We start from the raw sequence: 22,454 nt of genomic DNA on the forward strand, positions 1-22,454 counted from the left end.
AAAGAAAAAAAAAAAATAGTTATTTACTTCAATCTATATCCTAAAACCTTATACTAGTATTTGATTGGATCTTGATCGTGATCTGCCTTAAGTGTATACTTTTGTTTGAGGGAAATTCATAACGGTAATGGATGGATTGGGAGGGGGTGTATAGGACGAGGGAGATATATGAGGAGGGGAGGTATGGTATGGGGTATTGATTTTAACCAGTTGGGTGGTTTGAGTTTATGAGATTTCTGTTACTATAGTTGGATGATAATTTATTAATTTGTTGTTTGATAGTATTTATGTTGCAGTAACTGTGAACTTGAAGAGTTGGGTACCACGGTGGGACATCTAATATTGCCTTTAGATACTTGTTTTGTACGGTTTGAAGTTTTTTCTGGTGCGTTTTGGCACATGTTATCCAGACTTGGGAGGCGTATGTTATAATTGGTCTGATCAAGGAAGTGTAGAGCAGCAATTTGTTTTTAAAATTTAGTTTTGATTTCCTGTTTAGGAAACAGTACAGTACACGAAATAGTTTTTCGCATTTGATAACCGTATTATCTATATGGTATCGAAAAGTCAGCCTTTTGTCCAGAGTCAATCCTAAATATTTGATATTTTAAATGGAAAGGTGACAATGCAGGGTTAAGTGGGCAAAATAATGCTCATAAAAAAGTACATCCCTTGAAAGCACTTGACTGCAAGTGTTGCCATTAGCAGGATTGTTCAAATAGGGATGGGATGTTTAAATGAACATAAGGATTGGCGTTTCACGTATGATGGTTAAACTGCTAACAACAGTAAATTTGTCAAGGTTGTCTTTTTTATACTAAAATGAGTTTTTCGTTATGCATCAATACTTTCTAATATATTTTGTTTAACGGGATTGTTTGGAGTCACTAATAAGCTTCGGAAATCGTATTAATAAGTTAGATAAATTCACTAAAAGCCTCGGGCAATGCGCTAAAATATGTTAAACACTGTGGAAAATGTATTCGACTAAGGTTATTGATCTCACATTTTCAAAATATCAATTCAATTTACATGTAAAAAACAAAAGCAAGAGTCTGGAAAGTCGATGCCTCTGAAACACCTTTTGTTGAGGTCAAGTATACTACTTGAAATGCAAACAAGACTCCTCTCAAGAGAATTTATTAAACCCGAAATCCCTCCTATTTTCAATAAATCTCACGAAAAGTGTATCCAACTGGTTACCGGGACATTCCACCATTCTCGAAGATCGAGCGTATAATACAATGTTTCTACAGGTGAGCTGTCCTCTTCCATCCTTTTCTCACTATGTATGTGTGTACGTCCCCATTACGACTGCACTTATCTGCAATATTCATGTAGCCCGACAAAACCGCTCATGGCACGCTACGGTACGGACGGTTACTACCATTGCACATTCATCACTGCACTTGAATCGTCGACGATGTTTGCACTCGTTCGTTCGAGATCCGGCGCTTGCATTCAGGTGAGAAAATAATAAACAAATACATCCTGTAAACCCTGCAGATTCTTAGCGGTCGCTCCAGATGCATGGGAAAATGGGCAGAAGATGCAGATTTATCCCGGCTAGAATGGAGTCGAGATTCAGAGAACGAGCTTTACTGTAAGCCGTCGCGGAATGCTGCCAGGACCTCCCGGCGGGAGGCAGCTTTTTCGGGTATATACTAAGGTTGCGTGCCAGTGCTTGCGGTGGTAAAGTTATCTATAATGCAAAAAATGTACCTTTGCTATAAATTTTGCAACCTAAACCAAACCTGGTGCTGCCGAGTTTTGGGGTTTGCATTGCGAAAGGTTAAAAGCGGTTCTTAGCGCGTCCGGGTTAACTGTTCGTTTTCCGGAGCCTTCGCCGAAATAGTGCTTGGAAGGAGGTTGTATTTGAAAGCTACCAACACGTGGAGAAAACGGACGGAAGAATTAGAAGATGCCTAAGAAAGTGAGTACCGTTATCGTAGAACACTAATAAAATATTCACTACACGAAATGGCTCGTCGGCGTTCTGGAAAGCTTAGAAAATGGCGGCATTTTTCGAATGTGTGCGTGTGTGTAAGCCTTTTACGTAGTACTCGATACGCACGACTGCACTGACGCTTGGAATTTCAACGTTAATAGAAGGATGAGAAAAAACAAAACTTTCTTCACCGCGAGCAAACTGTGAAACAATCCACAATTATGTTATCCACTTTCGACTTACTTACGATCCAATCATAATCAAACAAATTGGATCAGAAACTTTGCTGTCGCTTATCATGGGAGATGCTCTTGATAAACACCGGGCATTCGGCACGCCCAACACAATTATATCAATCTGCAGTGTTTGGTTTTGTTCTGTAGGGTATCTTCTTCTGTTTCGTTGTACTATTTTTTAGCAGGTGTTGGAAATGGGCTGGAGAAAGCAATAAAAGATTTTAAAAACATCACAACCTGGAATGCAGCTTATGAACTTTTTTTTAATCTTTATTTATAATAGTTTTATTGAAATCCATTTTCGTACAAGAATTACTATTTTATTTTTGATTTCTCTTTTTATTTTATTTTATTTTTTCATACAACATTAAAACACATTTTTAGGCTACATAATCATTAGGATAACATATGACAATTATGTACAGGATACAAGTTGTTTTTTTTGGTAACAAACACCTGCAGAATCGTGATACTTCCGAGCATCGCCTCATGGGAGGATCGATTTCCGGGGCCGGCCACATGCCAGCAGCACACTTTGTAGCTACTCCAGGCGGAAATACACAATATTTTCATTCAATCAACCATCCATTCATCTGCCAAACCGGAATGCGGAATGTGGTTGGCGGTCGGTGGTGGTGAAAAAAGGAGACGAATCGGAAGCCGGAAAAAAGATGAAACTGCAAACTAGGATCCCTTTGATGACTTTCCGCTTTTGCCGTTGGGCGTTAGGTCGATATGTAGGGTGAAAGTAAGGAGAAACAAAAAACCAACTGCCGGGAAACAAGTTTTTGCGGACGTGCCGCACGCAACCGAGGCCGGCGACGACTGACCGAGCCCGAGAGCAAAACCTAACAACCTGACCAATTTGAAGCACAAACAGGCGCTACACGGGCAGGTTCGCCTGTCCGAAAGCCTCGAGCTTAGTAGTTGGTTTTGTGCGTTGTGCAAGAAGCGATATTAGCTCGGTGATGGGAAAAATGGAACTTGCGGAAAAAAGTTGATAAATTTAATTTACGAAACCGTTGTAGTGCGCTCCTCCCGGTCCCAGTCCGCGTGAGCGTCGTGTTTTTGCGGTTATTACTAGTTTGCCATACTTTTCCACCAACGACGTGTAACGTACGACAGCGCTGCGTACGCGATGGGAAGTCTTTTGACGTCGGAATAGTTGGGATTCGGATTGATTAATTAAATTATTATATTCCCTCCAGGTACCAGAGAGGCCATGCCAAAGTCTTATCGAGGGCGAAGCAAAGTTTACCGCGAATCGAAAAAAGAGAGGTAAAAGTTTCCCGCTTCATCCATTAACCTCTCCGGGGATCTGGGAGGATGGAGCTAATAAGCTTTTCTTTATTCCTGGATCGCAGTTTAACTTCTTTTCACAAGCTTCACCGGGATGCCGCAAGTCGGGCGAATCACGAGATCCGCCTTGTAGCGCACCTGATCGATGGATTCGCCGGGCAGGATGCGGTAGCTGGCCAGCAGCTTGACGAGCGTTACCTTCATTTCCAGCAGGGCGTACTTTTGCCCGATGCAGTTCCGCGATCCGGCACTGAACGGTATGTAGTCGTACGGGCCTCGTTTGATGTCGTTGTCGTCGGAGAAGCGTTCCGGGATGAACTTTTCCGGCTCGGGGAAGACTTTGGGGTTGCGGTGAAGGGCGAAGATGTTGAGGGAGATCGTGGTTCCCGCCGGGATGATAGTTCCATCTGATCGAAGCAATCAATTAATATTAATGTTTCAAAATTTAATCAATCTTTCCTTCCAGCACAACTCACTCATTTCCATGTCTTCAACAAGGGCTCTACCAATAAACGGAACGGGAGGAACGAGTCGTAGAGACTCTTTGATGACCATATCGAGATACTTCATCTCTTGCAGTAATGCGCTTGTAAGGAACGTCGTCTTAGCATTCGCGCCAAGCATTCCATTGATCTCATCGAACACCTTCTGCTGGATTTCCGGATGTTTGGCAAGGTTGAGAATAGTAAACGAGATCCCGGACGTGGTAGTGTCGTGACCCTCAAACATAAACGTGTCCACTTCCTCCCGGATGTCGGCCGTGCTCAGTGGTTTTCCATCGACCTTCACCTTGAGCAGCTGATCGAGGAACGTATCACGACGCTTGGAGTACAAATCGGTTTCGTCGCGATCGAACTCAACCTTACCAATCGCCTGCTCAGCTTGTAACTGTAGGCGTCGCTTTTCGATGACGGAGTTGGTGAAGTCGTGCAATTTTTTGATGACCCGTCCCTGCTCGCGCGCATAAGGGTACAGGAAGAAAAGTGACGGAAACTGGCGCAATAAACTGAAGACTCGTCGGAACATAAACTCCGACACCTTCTTGACACCCTGCGCATACTCATGGTTAGGATCGTCCTGTGCATTGATGTGAACTCCCATGGACGTTGCTATGCAGAAACGGTAAGAGTACATGAGTAAGGCGTAATCCTCGGTCAAAAAACAACGTTAATCTGCATGACTCACCACAAATGCTATCCAGTGCGTACAGGGTGATGTTATCGTAGATATCGAATTCTCCCCGGTTCACTCGCTGGGCCAGTTTGTCGACAAGAATGTCCGCCTCCTTGTTGAACACGTCCATGAACTGGTCAAGTATTTTGAAATGGAATGCCGGGGTGATGATCTTGCGCCGTTGGAACCATTTTTCGCCGAACGAAAGAAGCAATCCCGTGCCAAGCCAGGCCTCGAGGAAGTCGTAGGGGAACGACTTCTTTGTCGTCTTAGTCAAGAGCACCTTTTCAATGTTGCGGGAGCTAGCGAGTTGCAGTTCGAAATCGTTGAAGGGACCGATCAAACTGACATCTTCACCGTACGACTTATGGCATTCGTACAAGGCGTCGAACAGTTCTTACGGTAGGAAACCCCGTTGCAATAGATTATTACATTGTTTGTGATGAGGAATGGCAAACTTACAATACTCACCAGGGATCGATTTGCCCTTAAACATGTTCAAACACCCGAGAAAGTATTCCGGAAAAGGCCCATTGAAATGGCTAGCCATTTCAAGAATCTTCTGCCGCTTCCGGTGATAGTTTAGGAGCGCGTAGGTCAAGACGATGACCACAATAGCAGTGAGGACTAACATTTTGCACCGAAATAAGAACTCCGCTCAATCTCAGCCGATAGACACTGTCGTACTGCAGACGCGAATCAAAACACACCGTCCCACGGTTAAACTTCACAGTCGAGTCTCTTTTATACTTCTTATCGCATTTATGTATGTATGGTTCTGTGTTCTGTTATCTGCGCTATTGGTAAACGCTACGCTACAGTTTTGATTAGCGATTAGAGTGTTGTTTTGTGTTAGTGTAGAAACAATGGTGGTCGTGCTGGCAAACTGAATTCTCGTATGATGGTAAACAAACCATGAAAATAATCAAAATTTAACAATAGAATTCATTGCCTTGCTATGTACATATTCTCATGACCATGTCCGGTCAATTTGTTTGATTTTTTATTGTTTAGCTAGGATCTTTTTGAAGTTTTTGTGATCAGTAAACAGCAGTTTAGTAGATATTTATCGATTATTCACTGTTTTTTTTTATTTTTTGATACACCTTCCTTTCTTATGTGAAAAAGGTCGTTTAAAATCTAGGTTCATAATTGATGACTGTAAAATAACGCTGATAAATAATATTAAATTAAAAAAAATAGGTTTCGATTCTAGAACAAGGCTTATTGAACCATTTTTGAGGTATTCGAAACCGAAAATTGATAAGCGGTCAAATCGGTTGTAGTGCAAATTTACAGTTTTAATATTATTAATTTAATAATATTATATCTTGCATTCTTTACGCTACGTGGTATGAAACTTTAGCAATCTTTCTGTACTTGTAATGATAACTCTAATAAATGGTCAAAAATGCTAAGTAACAATGATATACAAAAAAGGTCTGGTTTAGTGTGTTTCAGTTTCTTTTTCATGCAGAAATCGATTCGTCATCCCGTAACATCGTTATCTGGTTGGATTTACTAACGTTTTGCAGACGAAAAATAGGAAAAAAAAAATCACTACAGGAATGCCGGCACTCCATGTTTACCCGGCCAAATCCCTTGTCTTCTCCCATTTGACCCAAACAAGCTGCTCTTGTGCTTGGCGAAGGACCCTCGGCTGCACCCGGGAATGATTGGGGCCGGGCACTTTTGGCCCAGATTGAGATTGCGACTGTGACCGGAACGTGACAAACCAAATCCAACATAATCCTTTTTGTCGTTCCAGCGTTGGTGAGGCAATCGGACCCTTGCGCCCTTGGTCAGCGGAGCCTGTCGGATGGAATCTGGTTCCAGCTTGGCCCCAAGCTTACGCGATGTTGACTCACCGAACGTTGATTCCTTTTCCGAGTGTGGGACACTCGAGATCGGAACAAGATAGTGCCCGAGCAGAAAGGATGCGATAAACTCCTCAAGAGCGAAATGTTCTCCAATGTTCGGAAATAGAAAGAAAGAACAAAAAGAAGTAGAGAAAAAAATCTCGACTGCTCAGCAGTTTAACGAGCCATGTTTTTAATGTCATTTCGTTAGGTTTTTATTTCGTGATACTTTCGGTCGTGAGGGCTAGGTGGCAGGAATGGGCCGAAGGTTGCGATAGAGTGGCCACTGATTCACATGTGCACATGTTCTTAGCTCGTGAAAAGGCGCCTTTGGGAAAGCGGTCGGTTGGTTACGGTGTTTACCACAGCCATTTCCGCAGAATCACCTCAAGAACACTTTTAATTCTCGGCCCACCACTTCCCCCGTTTCTGCTGAACCGGGCACGGTCGCAAACATTGTGCGACTATGGTAAGGAGCATGTTGGCAATAAAGGCATCTTTTGCCATCATTCCGCTGTAACAATTTCGTTCGTTTCCACCTATCGGTGGTTTGTATCGGAAATGGTTAACGTAACGTAACGTACGTTCGAGCTTCACGGTAGGGAGGGAGTGACAGAATGTCCTTTCCTAAAAACCAGCCCCAGAGGGTGTTGTGTTTTTAGATTTTCCGAGCGAGATTTACCCCCTGCCCCAGTTATACTGGGAGATGGTTTGTCTCATTTCTGGGAGGGGGAGCCAGAAACATTAGCTGCCCGTTATGCCGCTGCCCGGCATTGGCCGGGAGCGGTGGATAAAGAGCGTGAAACCTTCATCTTCGGCCGCTCGATGGTTGCGTCGAACGGTGTCGCCACGAAACCGGCAAAGTGCAAACGGGCGCTCGAGCAAATCCGCACGGATTAGTCGGGGAAGGAAGTGCTGCGTTTAATAGTTGCTGAAAGCATAAATAAACGGAGAGATAGAGCTAGAATCTATTTTAATTTTATTGTTTTGCAACCAACGATCCTAGAAGTGCTGCGTCTAGCGGGGGATTGTACACGGATTGTGTTAATGGGAACGATACTTATGGCAGTTGGGGGTGAAACCAAAAGTGCTTTCGTACGCCTATGATCTGGACGGAGGAGAGTCAGGGGTTCACTTTATGGCGCGCTAGTAAACAGATGTCCACCGTGAACGCTGAATTGCTGAACGTGTTATTTGAGGAGTTAGCGAGAAGAGGAGTTCTAATGACGATGAAAGTTTTCGTTTAATATTTCATACTGAAATGGGCGTTTGCTAAAAGCTTGTTTTTGTGGAGCACGGGGCATTGGAAATGAAAAAAACGGCAACTTGAACTTTAACACAACTTCACTGGCATAAAAGCATTTTGCTGAAATGTAAGATTGAAATTAAACTTGATCTCAGTTGTAAGGTCAAGTGAACCATACACAATTTTTATTTTAATGAACCTCCAACAATTCTCCAAACATTTAAACTAATTTTTTCAAATCTCCGGTATTTCCAATTCTCGAAACAGTATTTAACTGTAATCATTTGTAAACTTCACCTTTTTACTCAGATTCGATGCACTGGGGGATAGATGTTTATGAATGGGGCGAAGATGAGAAGTGTTTTGTGAGTTATAGAATTCCTCATCAAAAATCAGTTTCAGATTCATCGGTATATGCATCCTGTTGAATTGACATTTTAATTTAAAATGCTTCATAAATTCAAGAAGCCATCATTTTACTGAATTCTGAAGTTACTGATAAATGGAAAAAGGATGTTTCATTTATAAACTCAGACAAATACACCACTCTTTGACATGCTCCATCCAGTCGGCGACAGAAGTTGTCCTCCAATCACGATCGGAAGCCAATAAGCCAACCAATTCGTTCAATCGAGTACCTATTATCGTAATCACATTCTTTTCCGTGATCTAATTTCAATCCAGATCAATCTGAACGGCGGGACGCACAGAAATAAAGAACGGTCAAATGAACAACATGTCGTCGGTGGCAGTTTTTCTTCCTCGCCTTCCTATTTCCTCGTTAATCAGGAAAGGATGCCCAATGTTGAAGCGGTAAGCTATCGATCTCATCTCTTTAGCACCGGATGGATGTCGATTGGTTTGGGTTCTCGTTCCGTTTTGGTGGTCACTTCTTCTGTCGGTGACATCATTTATCTTTCACGATGATGACTAGTCTCGGCCGAGGAGCCAGACGCTTTACCGTAAGAAATTTGCCCCGTATGCCGGAAACAAAGGCCAACCGGAAGCGACGGAAGCGAGCATAAAGATGGGAAAGTTTCTCTTAATTACTATCCTCGCCACATTGATCACAACTAATGTGACTGAAATAACGTTTGCGAAATTAGATCCGATTTTATTATGTACGTTTGTGTGTGTGAGGATTGGGAAAAGTTGAAGCTTTCTATGCAAGAAGCTTTAATTGCTTTTGTGGAAGAAGATTTGGTTCCGGTTCGTGATGATGCTGAAGCAATATGGTTCCTTCTTTCGATCTTGTTATTGAAAGTATTTCATACATGACTAAGACATTGTTAGAAAAACAGAAAAACTACGAAATGGCTCCTTATTCTATTCATGTATAAAAAAATGGTTTTGTAAATCGATTTACTTGGTTTTGTGAGTTTCAGTTCAGTTTTTTTGTACGGCTTTTCCATCCCTTTGCAATGATATAGTCGACTAACAATATGCTTCCTATTTCTCTATTTTCCCATACCTTTAAGAAACATACACTTCACCCTTCGTGATATTATCTTATTCCCCCGGTTTATGCATCAGGGAGAGGAGAAAGAAAGTTTCACCGCTTCCGGCAAGGAACTCGTGTTCCGACCAAGGCCTAACATAAAACCATTACTATGATTATTATTAGCCTCAGCATTATGCTTCTTCAACTTTACATCTCGGGAGACTCCGGAGGGGAACCGAAACCGGAAGGATTCTTGTCGTGAATACGGAAGACCTGCATGATTCGTACAGGATCCGGGCGCTCTTTTTCGGGATGACAATAAAACGTAATAACAGGTGGACCCGACGGTAGGCTCGAAGCGAATGAGCATAATTCCCGCTCGAGCGGCATCGTATTTACATTTTTGTGGAAAACTTTTCCATGCGACAACGGTAAGGTTTGGGACAACGCTCGAGCAGATCGGTACTGATAGGAGCAATGCAATATAGAAATAAAAATAAAGCCCACAAGCAAACTTCGGTCTGTTTATAAACATTAAAGTTACATAAACATTGTGAGGAGAGTGACCTAAGCTTAAGCAGTTCAAGTTGGTATCTAATGCCCTCAGGCGGGGTCCTCATTACTCATTCCGCTTTCTCGCCGGGCTGGAGCACACACTTGGTTTCAAATGGGCTGTTCCTTTGATATTGGAAGTAGTTTACGGCCATCCCGAGGCAGTTGACTTTTGTCCGTTTTTATGACGATAGAATGACTCCAGGGGGAGCTATTTTGGGGAATAATGGTCCTTGGTCCAGGTAATAGGACTTGTCTTCCCACCGATGTCCGGAGCGGGTCCGAAATTGAGGTTATTTGTTGGTCCTTCAAATTATGAACATTTTTGAATAAATGTCTCTTGTAGTAGCATCATTAAAACAGCGAAATAACCATGCTGATAATTTGGAGAAATTAAATAACATAATTTTTATCACTCCAGTGAAACGGTTCCGTGACATGAACTCTTTGTCAAAACCAAAGCAAAGCACTGATTGCATATAATTAAAACATTTCTACAGTGCTTACCTTCTTTCATTAACTCAAGACTAATTAGTTACGGGTTACAAATCCTTAACCATTTTGTAAATTGTTATTTCAAGGAAATGTACTCACCATCCCCATTTCCTTACTTTTACTTCTATTTTATTCACTTTCTTCTCCCGAAAAGGATACTTTGTGTCGGGATAGACCAACCCCGTAAGGGCAGAGGCAAACTTTCGCTTTGTTCCACGGAGGTAAGGTTTAACTTTTAATTCCATCATAATTACACCGGATTCGTGCTTCCGTCATTGTCGTCGGAAAGACCCCCGTTCGCACCCATTTTGCTTCCGGTTTCCCAGGTTGAATCGTCTGTTTTAAAGACTTCTACAAATAGGTACTGTTTGTAGAAGGGTAGTATTACTTCCGTCAACAAAAAGGTGCACAAAAATGGTAGCTTACTCTCTCCCCCCTTTTTGAATGTAGGTCACTCGCGTGGAATGTTTGGATCGTCTTCAAGTATGTTTCATAGAATGAAATTGTAAATGAAATGAAAACTCTTCTAGATTGCTTCATTCTTCGACATCTATGACGGTGCTTCGTCGTAGTTTTCCCTCCTAAAGTCCCCGGTATCCCCCCCCCCCGGTTTACGGTCGATTGCCTTTTCCAGAATGCAGATAGCAGAAAGGATACAAAACGAGGCCACTCGAGAAGGAAAAAGGCTCAAGCCACCACATGCCTGAAGGCATTTGCTGCCCTCACCAGCAAAAGGCAACTGACCTGAACTTCCACCGGGTGAACTAATGTGGGAAAAAAGGACGAGTTGGAAAAGTTTTTACGATTGTCGTTTTTTCTCCCCATTTTTCTTCGAGTCGAATGGCATTGTCTTACCGGAGTCGGGTTCCGGTGAGTCTTTTTTGCGCGTGTCAGGTGTTGCTGGCAAATTACTATCGACAGCACGGGGAAGATGGAACGGCTGGATAGATGCTGATGAACTTTTCCTACGATGCAGATAGAGGAAGAAAATCACGTGCATCGTTAATGACGTTAATGATGCATGAAATGAAGGTAGAAGCAAATGGTGCCCTTTCTTTTAGCATACGAAAGGAAAACCGGGTTAACATCTGTGTTCACATTTGCAGCAGGTGAATAGTTGACATTTGATGACTAGTTTATTCTGTAGCTTTAACGAAAATGTTTGATATGCGTTTGATCTACTGATACCTTTGTCTGTAGCCTTACCTTTTGTTCGTATATTTGTGATATTTTTAATGTTTTCAAAATTGTTGAACAATGAAACAAAATAGTGTTTTTTGTATAAAATTATTTTCTATTTTGTAGATTATTTTCGCATTGCCGGTAGTGATTTTCCGCGTGGATGAATTGTCATCGGCACAAAACCCCTCACCCCAGAGTATCCGTAAAAGCAATAATAAAAGATTATACAATATGTCCATACAATGTAGTTTGCCGCAATAATTGTCATAATCGATATCGATACACGGTACACGGTCATATATGATATACGGTCGTAGAATATTCATGGATTTGGATAGCTAGCAGTTCCACCATCGAGCAGCCCAAGAGCAGCAGCTGCCTTGCCTATATACTTACGGCATTGCCTCTAGTGACATGCCTGGAAGGGCCCTGTTTGCACCTGCAGCCTTTGTAAAATACTCTAAAATTGTACCTGTAATCTGAACCGGGAAAATCTCTGCATCTCTCCCAAGAGTTGGAGCAGCTACATACTGATTGTAAAACAAATGTCGTTCGTTTGTAGGACAACATTTTCTCTACCTCTGTTTGTGCGGCCCGGGGAACATGGAAAGCCACGGTTTTGTTGGATTAAAATTCGTTTTTACAACTCTCGTGACGGTGCCTTTTCTCACTTCTTGCTCGCGTTTTTCGTTGCCTTTTTGGAAGTTATACCCTCTCGATTGCTGCTTCGGTTGAACATCCGAGTGCAACATCCTAACATAGTTATTTAGACTATTTTTATTTTATTTCGCTACTTAAGTACGCGCGAACTTAAATGGGCTACAATTATGGGCTGGCAATACATAGATTAGCACCATTCAACTGCTTGTAATCGAAATGGTTCCCTTTTTTCACTGATTATGTTCGGATTTTCAACATGAGATTTTCTTTTATCTCTTGCTGTTACTGGTATTTGTTTCGCGATTGTTGCTCACGAATATTATATATCTTTTTACCCTACCGTACCTAGCGTGAGCAGGCGTTATCGTGCAAATAAGATCAATAGCCCATTTAGCTGCGTACGGTTTGCGTAAAATGGTGAGCCTTAATTTGTGCCCCAATTAGAGCGTTAATGCGAGCGCCATTTATCATGCGTAAATGCGAGGCGGGTAAAATCCCACCAGGATGTAGTTGCACTGGAACACTTCATTCGATCAATAAATAGCCCATAAGCTGCTCAATTATGTAAAGACTTTAGAGGGAAAAACCCCGCGCTGCCATGCACCATGGCCATGGTATAATTAGGCTAATTTACAGTACTCCTCCAGTCTGCGAGTCTTTTATCGATATCGATTGGGTTTAGCCTAACCTAGTCTGTACAATTTACAGGCGGTGGATCATCCAATCAGATGAGATACCGATTGGAGGACAGGATTTAGAGGAGGGAATGAACAAATTTGTTAGCTTTTTTCGTGGAAGTAAATATACGATAACAATTTAGATAACAAACGATCAAAGCATGAATCCTCATCGACATCTGCGTAACGGCTGAGAGTAGAGAACGGGAAGTTGTCAGGTCAGGTCTAAAAAGGTCCATTAAAGAATTGTAGGGATTTTAATTGAAAACTCATAGAATTTCTGAGGTTTAAGCGAATAAGGGAAAAATAACTTGAGGCTTCAGCGAGTAGCTTGTCTTAGCGGATCAGTAAGATTTTGTTCTGTACAGTCGAATTGGTTCCATATCGGTTGTTAAGCGATCGTTTTGGGTTTATTGTCAGCATTAGGCAGTTATCGCATTTTTCAAGGCTCCAAAGCACACAAAGAGGGGCACATCGATCGAGGCGGTACAGTCCAAGGTTTGCTCGAAGAAAGCCTGAAGAAATCATAAAATTAGCTAAAGCGCTTCCTAGGCGGTCGGTTTGGCTCTAGAAGTCACTGATTTCACCCTCCGTGTCCGGGTAGGTACAGTTGAACGGATTCCGCAGCCAGTGGCAGAGTGATTTGTTATCAGCCCGGTTGCGTTTTTTCCCCGTCCCTGCACCGGACTTCTGGTGGGCCCGCGATGCGGCTGACCCGAAGCTTGATTCATCGCTGTCCCTCACCGTACCGACACTGTGGTAGCCACTTTCGGCGCGTCGCGAGATCCCGGAGTGTTTCGATGTGCGTGGCGTTGAATCATGTCCACTATCATAAGCTTCCGGTGTCGAGAGCGGCAGCAGGGGCAGCGTTGGAAGGTTCTGTTGGGGTAGCAGCGCGACACTGGGTCCTTTCATTTGCCCATCGTCTTCGTCGATGTTACACAACATTTCGGCCAGCGGATTCTCGCGGATATGTCCATGCGGTAGCTCCTCCACGTCCAGGTATTCGTCAGTTGTTTTCTCCAACTTCGGTAGGTTCGGATCGGAGGCTCCATCCGGATGGCGTAGGGAAGCGTACTGTTCCATGCCAGCGATCGCTACAATCCCCGTCAGACTTGGGAGGGAACTTTGGCTGGGCGTGCGGGACATCGTAAGCGATTGCCGACAGTCCCGGCAGCGAGGACTCGGTGGACGGTACGCCGGTTCACTGCAAACACTTGCCGGGCCCGCGTTGAAACGGTACGCCGGTTCGCTGTAGACGCTGCTGGTATCTCCAAGCCGGAAGGAAGGTGTCACCTCGGCCATCGCTAGCTGGGAGGTGAATATCTCACGCAATCGCGCCAGTTGGTCGAATTGGCTCCTGTTAGGCAAGAGTACGTTTTTGGTATATGAAGCGTCAGTTACCAATTGAACGACGGTAGGACAGAAGGGAAGACATAGGTAAAGGCAAGAAACAGGTAAAGGCAAATTCTAGGTAATTCAAAGTGATCTCCCCCACTTACCTCATACTATCGCCGATAACACAATCACTAAAGACATCACCTCCAACATTGAAGCTCGAGACGATAGACAGCTCTCCGTGACTGAGGGCACTTAACGGATGCTCTCTGAAGATGTAGGTTAAAAGGAGCATAAAAACAGTTAGATGAGTACAGGATATGTACCACCAAAATCTTGACTGACTTACCCCTTCATGGCCTTGGCTATCTCGTCCTCGGTAACCTGCAGCCCACAGTCCATCATACCGATGTTGTGACTGTTGTGACTGTGCACACTCATGGCGTCATCTCTGGAGGCGTGCCTCGAGCAGAGCATGTGAATACTCTCGTGTGATATTTCCCTGGATCCAAGTGGGTCCATCAAGGGCAACGCCGGTGGAACTTCCGAGGGTCCACTGTCCTGGTCTTCCTCCTCCTGCGCTGAAGCGGGATCCGTTTGTTGCTGTTGCGTGTGGGACGCCCTATCGCTGGCCTGCGATGGAGCGCGTGATCGTTCGGAGTGATTGTCGTGAATTGAACCCGCCATGGAAGCGACGTTGTTAGTGGTGGTCGCGTGAGATGTTTTGGCCGCCGTGCAAACCGAGGCGTATACCGGCTGATGTAGCTGCGGCTGGATGACGGGCTGCGCGGCCGGGACCGCCATTGGCACTGGGTTTTGCTCGGCGTCCAGGCTGTACGCCTGCTTCAGTCCGGTTCGCACGTGGCTCTCGGAGCTGTTGGCGGCGGTTGTGGACGCCGCGGTGAATCCTCGCATCGCTATCGGGTTAACGAGCTCTTCGCCCCGGTCGATCTCGAGCGTAAGGAACCCATCTTCGTCCGAGCGACTCGGTTTGAATTTTGGCAGGCTGTAGGTGGCGTGGTGCTTCGAGTGCATCGGGGAACTGTTTGCGGACATGGATTGCTGGAGCAGCTGGATGGATTGATTCTCTACCCACTGACGAATCATATTCTTCTTGTGCGTATCCATGAACCCGTATCCTCCAGCGGCGTTACCTGCTGCTGCAGCGGCCACTGCTGCAGCTGTAGCCGCTGCGGCGGAAGCTGACGAGCCCTGAGGATTCTGTGAACCGTGAGTCCTCGGACCATCGACCCACGTTTCGCACTTCTTCACGTGGTTGATTTCCCGCAACAGATGTCGCGCTTCGTGGACCTTCGATTTGGAAACCCGTGGCCCATCGATCCACTTCTCCTCGCTGATCTGTCGCGAAGGACTTTCGCGAGCCGAGGTAACTCCAACGGCAGCAACGGTGCCAGCATTTGTCGCAGGACCTACATTGGAGCGCCTCATCGGCGACCCCTTTGGCGTTGGGATATTGGAGCCTTTACTGACGCCAGACACATGCTTAAAGGCTCCCGCTATCACTTTGGGCGAGGCGTGCTGGGACGCGATCTGTATGGCGTTCGAAACCAGCTCAGGGCCACCCAGCGCTTGTGACTGGTGGCTGTACATTTGGTTGCGCTTCAAACTATCGGTGCGTCCGGTGCCGACACCACACGAGGTTGTAGGATTACTCGTTGCCTGGGCTGCGATTTTTGGTTTTGAAATTGAAAAGTGTATGAAATGGAGTTGGTTAGGAGTGGTGGATAGCAAAGTAGACCTGGAACTAAGGAATGAAGTTCCTCAAAAGAACTATAGCCGATCTTAAATCTGACATATCAACCGTGACATATACATTGTATCTGTTTTCAATATACCTTTCGAAGTGCTCCCAGCGGAAGTCTTCTTCTTCGGAGACGGAGTAGCGGTCGCCGGTTTCTCTGCCACCGTCCCCTTGAGCACCTTGTTCATCGCGCACCGATTGTCGCCGGAGTTGAGACTCGGCAGGTAGACCGGCGGATGTTCCCCGTCCGTCGGATCGTCGCAAGGGCCCATGTAGATGACCGTGTCCTGCGAGAAGTCCGAGCTGGACGGATCGGGACCCTCGGACGAACCACCCGACTGATGCCCGGATGACCCATTGTTCAGTCCTTTGTCTCCTAGCAGATGATTTCGTGGTCGCAGTCTTCGACGCATCCGATGGATGCGGGATGCCAGTTGGATGGTGGTGAGTGTGTCTGTATGAGTCTGCGGAAGAATATAGATAAAAGAGTGTTTCGATGAAACACGCTTGGAAGGATATAGAATAGTAGTTTTCCGATAAGTACCTGTGAGTGTGAAACATGAGCAACGACCGCCACGTGGCAGGTGATGGGAGCAAGGCAGTCGCGAAGCAGCGGCGTCAGTGGATGGTCCCTATTGGGAGGATGCTTTTGGCCGCTCAGTATCGCCAGCAGAACGTTCCCGATGCCGGACAGTGGAAGACCTCCGTTCCGATTGGCACAGCCTCCTAGATCGATGAGATGTAAGCGACTTCTTCCTCCCTCGACTGTTGGATTTTAAAGAGTACGTAGGAACGGGGTGAGTTTTGGTACTAGTATATTAAGTTTTTCATCATCACTTACCACCACGCTTCCCCGACAGGCTGTACTGGTACACGTGCAGGGTGTATATTAAGGCTGGTTCGAAGTTACACTGCGATCGTCCCGTTAAGGCCAGGTCGAGGAAGAGGGCCGCTCGTTCCGCCGTCGGTGCACGCAGTTCCGTGGGCCTGCCGAGAAAGTCTCCCCTCAGATACATGCCGGGGGAATCGTCCGATTCTAGAAAGGAGTGGCAGAGCGAAACGAAAAGGTATGAAGAACCTTCCCAATAACCATCAATTGCGAAAAACAAAACCCTTTTTTTGTTTTCCCCTACAAAGTTGGGCTATTATTTTTTGCATTGGTTTGATAAACGCTCCCCAACCTTATCGTAATCGATTTATGACGAAATTGAAACTTGTTCCCATTGTCCCAATTCTTCGGCTGGGGCACAGGCTGCATATGCGTTTCGGAGGGGTTCCCTCACGTAAGGTTTATCGATTATAGCACACGTGCGATTGGACAGATTTCTTTTTCCACCCTTTTTTTTCCGGGTTCCGCAGCGACATCATCACGTGCAGGACATTTGTCGTCCGGAAAACCTGTGCCAGCCTCTACGCTCGCTTAAATGAACCTTATCAAAATTCCAAACACATACTCAAGCCAACCCTCCTTTCCCAAACTGTTTAGTTTTTATTCTTTTCTCTCTGCCATGGTGACAGTCCCGAAGGGAGGTGGGTTTTTTCACATTAGCTTCAAGCCTATAGACGGATGGAGGAGCGATGATAGTAGACTAGCCTGTGTTTTCCGTTGGACCATTCGTTCGGGGCGTCAGGTGAGTGGAATGTTTCCCAAATCAATCGCTATATCGTTAAGCGAAATCGAAAAGGATCCTGGAATTGGGTGGAAAAAGGGATACCAGGTTTTGTTTGGGGAACCGGTGTAACTCATCGGTTTAGCGGTGGGCGCAGATGAATTACAATCCCTCACTGGCCTGCTTTTGGGTCAATTACTGTTACTCCAGCAAACTTTTTGAAACCTCACGCTCACCCCATCCCACCTCGACCGAATTAGTCCCAAGTCATTGGAGTTCGTTAAATTTTCTGAAAACTCTAGCCGAATAAAGGATGACTGGTTCGAGGTTTCGCTCGCAACACACACGAAAAAGGATACACGCCATCCTTGGTGGAGAGTGGAAAAGACTAAATCGTTTGACGATTATGAGGGTTCTAACGAGGGTCGTGTGCCCCTTTTCAACATTCCTGGCCTGCGCTCTATGGTGTCTTCAGTATTTACCGGAACACAAAAACTCTCGAGCACAGGGACACAGCTGGATCTTTGCAGCGTACAACGTTCATCCAGAAATCCCTAGGATAGCTTTCGGGATGTTTGGGGGGAAGGAAAAGTTTTTGTCACTGTAACCTTTTTTTGTGTGCTGTTCGAAACAACCAAACTGGACGTTTATAAATGATTTGATTGAAAGGCAACATTGGATTGTTGGATTTTCACAAGAACCGCTGGGGGCGCGCAAGGCCGGGAGAAGTAAAATCAATGCCATCGTGCAAAACATAACTTGCGATTTTCCAGACATTTCGTTGCACATGTGGGACCATCTGCAGGATGTGTGTCGTTTCTTTCGAGTGTCGCTTCCTTTTTTCGTACGTCCGGTATCCGTTTGTCGTCTAGATTGAGTTGTTTGTTTACGTGATTGATGATGATAGCAGAGCATTGGTCACCAATGGCGACAGTTGGGATCAATATTACCGGACAACGAACTCTGGAAGATGGCTAAACTAATGTATTTAGTTTGGAATGGAAGAGTGAACTCCGTAGGCAAAAAGTAACGGAAACAAATGTTTAAACCAACCGTACATCCTGGATTTTCAGCAAAATTATCGCTCTAACAAGAACAAATCTTGAACATACAATGGGAAATAAAATCGATGAAGCGATCAAAATGTCTGTGTGTGTGACGGAGAGAAATGGAGCTGTCAAATGACAAAATTGCAAGAGTTGCCCGTGTCGTGTCGTGTGCCATCGTGGCTTGGATAAGTCAAAAGGGGAGCAAATGGTGTCGAGGAAAATTGCAACAATTTTTTAAACGCTTCCGGAAGCGATAAAACTGTTGACTACGCTGCACCAAAAGTCAAACGTCTATCAAACGGTGATTTCATTGCGAACGATCCGAGGCCATTAGCAAATCAAAAAGATATAAATCTTCATTTTCCTCCCGGAACCCGCCTGGACTCGCTCCGTCGCTGGCCGAATTCCGGATCCTGCCCCTTGCCTCCTCCATCAATCGATCGACCGGGGTAATGGAGTTCGCGCAGACGAATGACACTGATGGTATTTCCATCGGTTTCGGGGGGTTTGATTTTTCATCCATTTTCTTTGGCCGCTTTTCTGCTCCTTCGGTGCTGCGAACACGAGGGAAAAGGAAAAGGGGGAAGAAACGATCCACAAATCGACGCTTTTTGTCGTACCGCTAGTGCTTCCGTTGGTTTTGTTTGGCCAATTTGAGCTCTTCCGGGCTATCGGTGAAACTGCGGCCATTATTGAGCTCTCTGCTGCTTGGAATGGGCCGGGATTGGACGCCAGTATGATAATAGGCAAATCATTACCATAATGAGTTGGGAATATAACTCACTCCGGGGCTCATTTGAATTATTGAATAGTAAAAGATGCTGAAAAAAGGCTATGGAAGGATATTTTTCAATTCACCATTCAGCAAAACTGGACTGAAATCAGTCTTGGTTGGTCGTGGAAGGAAAACAAGTACAACTCTCCTGCGAGCCCGTTCCCATCGAAGCAAAATTAACAGATTCCAAATTTAAATTCCTGTAGAATTAGTTCATGTTTTTCCGCCCGAGCACCGCACCCCGGTCCCCTTGTTCGCATTTAACCAGTTTGTCGCGGTTGATTTCCTTTCATTCGATTGCCACTCGCCGCCGTGTCCGGGTTGTCGCAAACAATTTCGTGGCATGTTGTTCGCCTCCGAAGCGACGCAGTCACAGCGCGGCGTCGACCCCGAAAAACCGATGTCAACAGTAATGAAATCGAATAAATACAATAATTATTCAAGCGTCCTGATTGCCACCATTTGCGCCGTAGTGCCCACCCGCGGCATTGAGCTTCCGCTGCCGCTCGGGAGAGCTTTATTTACGGCTCAGTTCCGGGAATGGCAGGATACCACGGTACTGTCAGAGACAAAAGAACACCGTAGGGCACCGGAGTGGACACATTTCCAAAAACACACGATGCAATCTCGATTGCCATTTTGCAGGATTGCATGCATTGCGTGGGCAAACAGAGGACGAGGCCTTGCCCTGGTAGGAGGTATGTCGCGACACGACGATTGAACACCCTCCGGGGGGTTTGTCCTCTTGCCTTTGGAACCGAACGCAGAGGACGGTGGAGCATTGGCCAACCGGGTGCATCCAGGGAAATGATAAATGTTGATGCTATTAGTGAATTATTAAACAATTAATTTATACTCTCTTCAGTTGGCTCATTGGCTCCCGACTCGACCTTTCGGTCGATGTGGTTGGAACGGTGTGGGCAGCTTATCTAACGAAATTGTGCGTAACGCTAATCCCCTGGTTCCCTCGTGCCCGGTCCGAGCGGTGATGTTTCAGCTTGTTTGAGCTGTTCCTGACAATGAGGGTCAATTCAGGATGTCACCGGATTTCGTATCCGGTTGTTTTGTGCTCGAAATGGCAAATTACGGTTGTTTTCAGCGACAAGATCATTGGTATTTGCAATGTGGTGGGTTGTGGTTTGCAAACAATATCGATTTTATTTTTCAGCCCTCTAACAGATGTTTGTGATACAACCCTTTTTTCATTTTGAAATAATTAAATTAAATTATTGTTTTTACTTCCACCAATCGTTGACCTACACAAAGGATTTTCCTTCTCTCTACCGTGACGTGCCGCTAGGCTCAATGTTTCGGGCTCTGATTTGATGTTAGCACGCGGTGGATTGGTTCATTCGCAGGAATGTGCTAACCGAGTACAAGTATTTTAACGCGTAGAAATTATCGTACGTGGTCGATCAACCTCCGGGGGTTGCCTTGGTGCAGTTGGACAGACCTGGATTTGCCTTCCGGTGGAGCAATTTTAATTGGAATTTCGTCATCGTACTCCATTCTAGTGGCCGAGTCTGGAATGTCAATTATCTACTGCTACTCTCCACCACCTTCACCATATGCGAATAATTGTCAAATATTTATCTCACTCTTTTGCAGCTCAGATCTATCCTATGGATTAGGAAAATGAGTATTTTCTATTCGATGTTCGGTAATACAAATCGTTTCTAATGTTCATAGACATAGCTAGTTTTTTAAATTGATATTAACTTTGAGTATTTCAACTTTAATTTGAGCGTTGTTCTTACTAAAATATACCTTTAGAATAACTTTTTACTATTATATACTCTTGGGTTGTGTCTATTCATTCTGTTCGGGGGATGCAAAGGAGCTTGTATGATTTAGTTTTCCGCCGATAAGTTTGTTCGAACATTTTGTTACAGAAATCGACAACATTTTGATAATTCGGTGCAAAAAAAGACGCCTACTGCCCGCAACGTTACTAAACGTCAACAATAAACACAGCACGAAAATCGTGCAGCACGAGTTAAAATCCCATTTCACGTAAAATCCGATTCATTTTACGACCGTCCGCACGCTCGGCGGAACAAGCGGAAACAAGCGAACTGCAATAATATTTTATTATCGCATGAATTCATTATTATTATCATTTCGCAGTTCACGCAAACCACCGGTACGATGCTTTGGAACGCACCCAGAGCCTCGGTACGGATTTTAACCGAGCGGATGTTGAAACGAGCTACTTTCCGGCGCGGTTTTCCACCCTTGCAGCGTTTGTGTTCTTTTTTTACCCGTAACCCAAACCGAGACAGAATTAGAAACCGGCGGCTTCCGATGCGGCGTTGCGAAGTTCAAACTCGGCTCTCTTAATCATTTACTGCGGGAGCTTAGCTTTGCCGCCGTATCAAGTGGTTTCCGTTTATGAACTTCCGACCGAGCTTCGACCGGATGCGTGCCGCTGCAAATACCCTGGTGGCTTTTCCATTCCCCAGCCGCCCACCCTGGAAAGCAGATGGGTTGAGTAATTTGTTGGTTTTTACCTTACTCGCGTCCTGTGGGATCTAAGCAGTAAGCAAACTCTCAGCCATCCTTGGGAACCGACGCTCGCTGTAACCGTTTGAAAATGCGGTTGAAGTATGATTTTGCTGCATAATTCATTTAAGCAAGGGGAATATATACTTTTCCAGTTTGTTGTGGGTTTGGTTTTAAATACCAACATACAATGTTCGCAAATCGTAAGTATAACAAAAGGTTGAAATGAAAGTTGAAAGACTGATTTAAATACAGTTTTAGCGATCTTTTTCTTTTTATAATATGCAAAACCCTTATCACCATAATAATTTCCAAGCCACTTGCAAACTTTTGCTTGCTTTTCTGCGGTCTACGTTAGTAATATCTTAAATTTTTGAGAGGCCAAAAACAATTATCGGCATTTAAAGAGCCGAGTTAAACTTCAAATGTCTGGCGAAACAATAAATTCGTTTTAATTATGCCCTGGTGCTTCTGATGAGGTACCACGACTCTTCTGGGCTCCGACGAACCCGAAGACCACATTATTAGATCATTTGTTGGGTTTACGTTGGCCAAAAGTGGGCAGTAAAATGATATCATTGAACCAACCCGATTGCATTTTTATATTCGCCGAAATGTAAACGGTCGTAAAATCCGCAATCGTAAAAATT

The 22,454-nt window shown here is 44.8% G+C and overlaps 2 protein-coding genes across 2 annotated transcripts in view; both read right to left on the reverse strand.

Moving 5' to 3' along the window:
- Positions 1-3,549: 3,549 nt before the first annotated feature.
- LOC131267249 (cytochrome P450 4d1-like) lies at positions 3,550-5,290 on the reverse strand. The gene is made up of 4 exons (XM_058270072.1): positions 5,128-5,290; positions 4,669-5,052; positions 3,960-4,592; positions 3,550-3,890 (listed from the first exon to the last, which is right to left on the reverse strand). The coding sequence occupies exons 1-4, from the start codon at positions 5,288-5,290 to the stop codon at positions 3,550-3,552; spliced, it is 1,521 nt and encodes a 506-aa protein (XP_058126055.1).
- An 8,045-nt stretch (positions 5,291-13,335) lies between these two features.
- Positions 13,336-22,454, reverse strand: part of LOC131264326 (kinesin-like protein CG14535) — an 88,646-nt gene continuing 79,527 nt past the window's right edge. The window contains exons 8-13 of the mRNA XM_058266625.1: positions 16,710-16,904; positions 16,413-16,633; positions 15,963-16,332; positions 14,456-15,791; positions 14,271-14,375; positions 13,336-14,128 (exon numbers count right to left, since the gene is read on the reverse strand). Coding sequence (XP_058122608.1) covers positions 13,336-14,128; positions 14,271-14,375; positions 14,456-15,791; positions 15,963-16,332; positions 16,413-16,633; positions 16,710-16,904 — 3,020 coding nt within the window. The remainder of the gene's footprint in view (positions 14,129-14,270; positions 14,376-14,455; positions 15,792-15,962; positions 16,333-16,412; positions 16,634-16,709; positions 16,905-22,454) is intronic.

The sequence above is a fragment of the Anopheles coustani genome, chromosome 2 (assembly GCF_943734705.1).
Source record: "Anopheles coustani chromosome 2, idAnoCousDA_361_x.2, whole genome shotgun sequence".
Classification (NCBI taxonomy): domain Eukaryota; kingdom Metazoa; phylum Arthropoda; class Insecta; order Diptera; family Culicidae; genus Anopheles; species Anopheles coustani.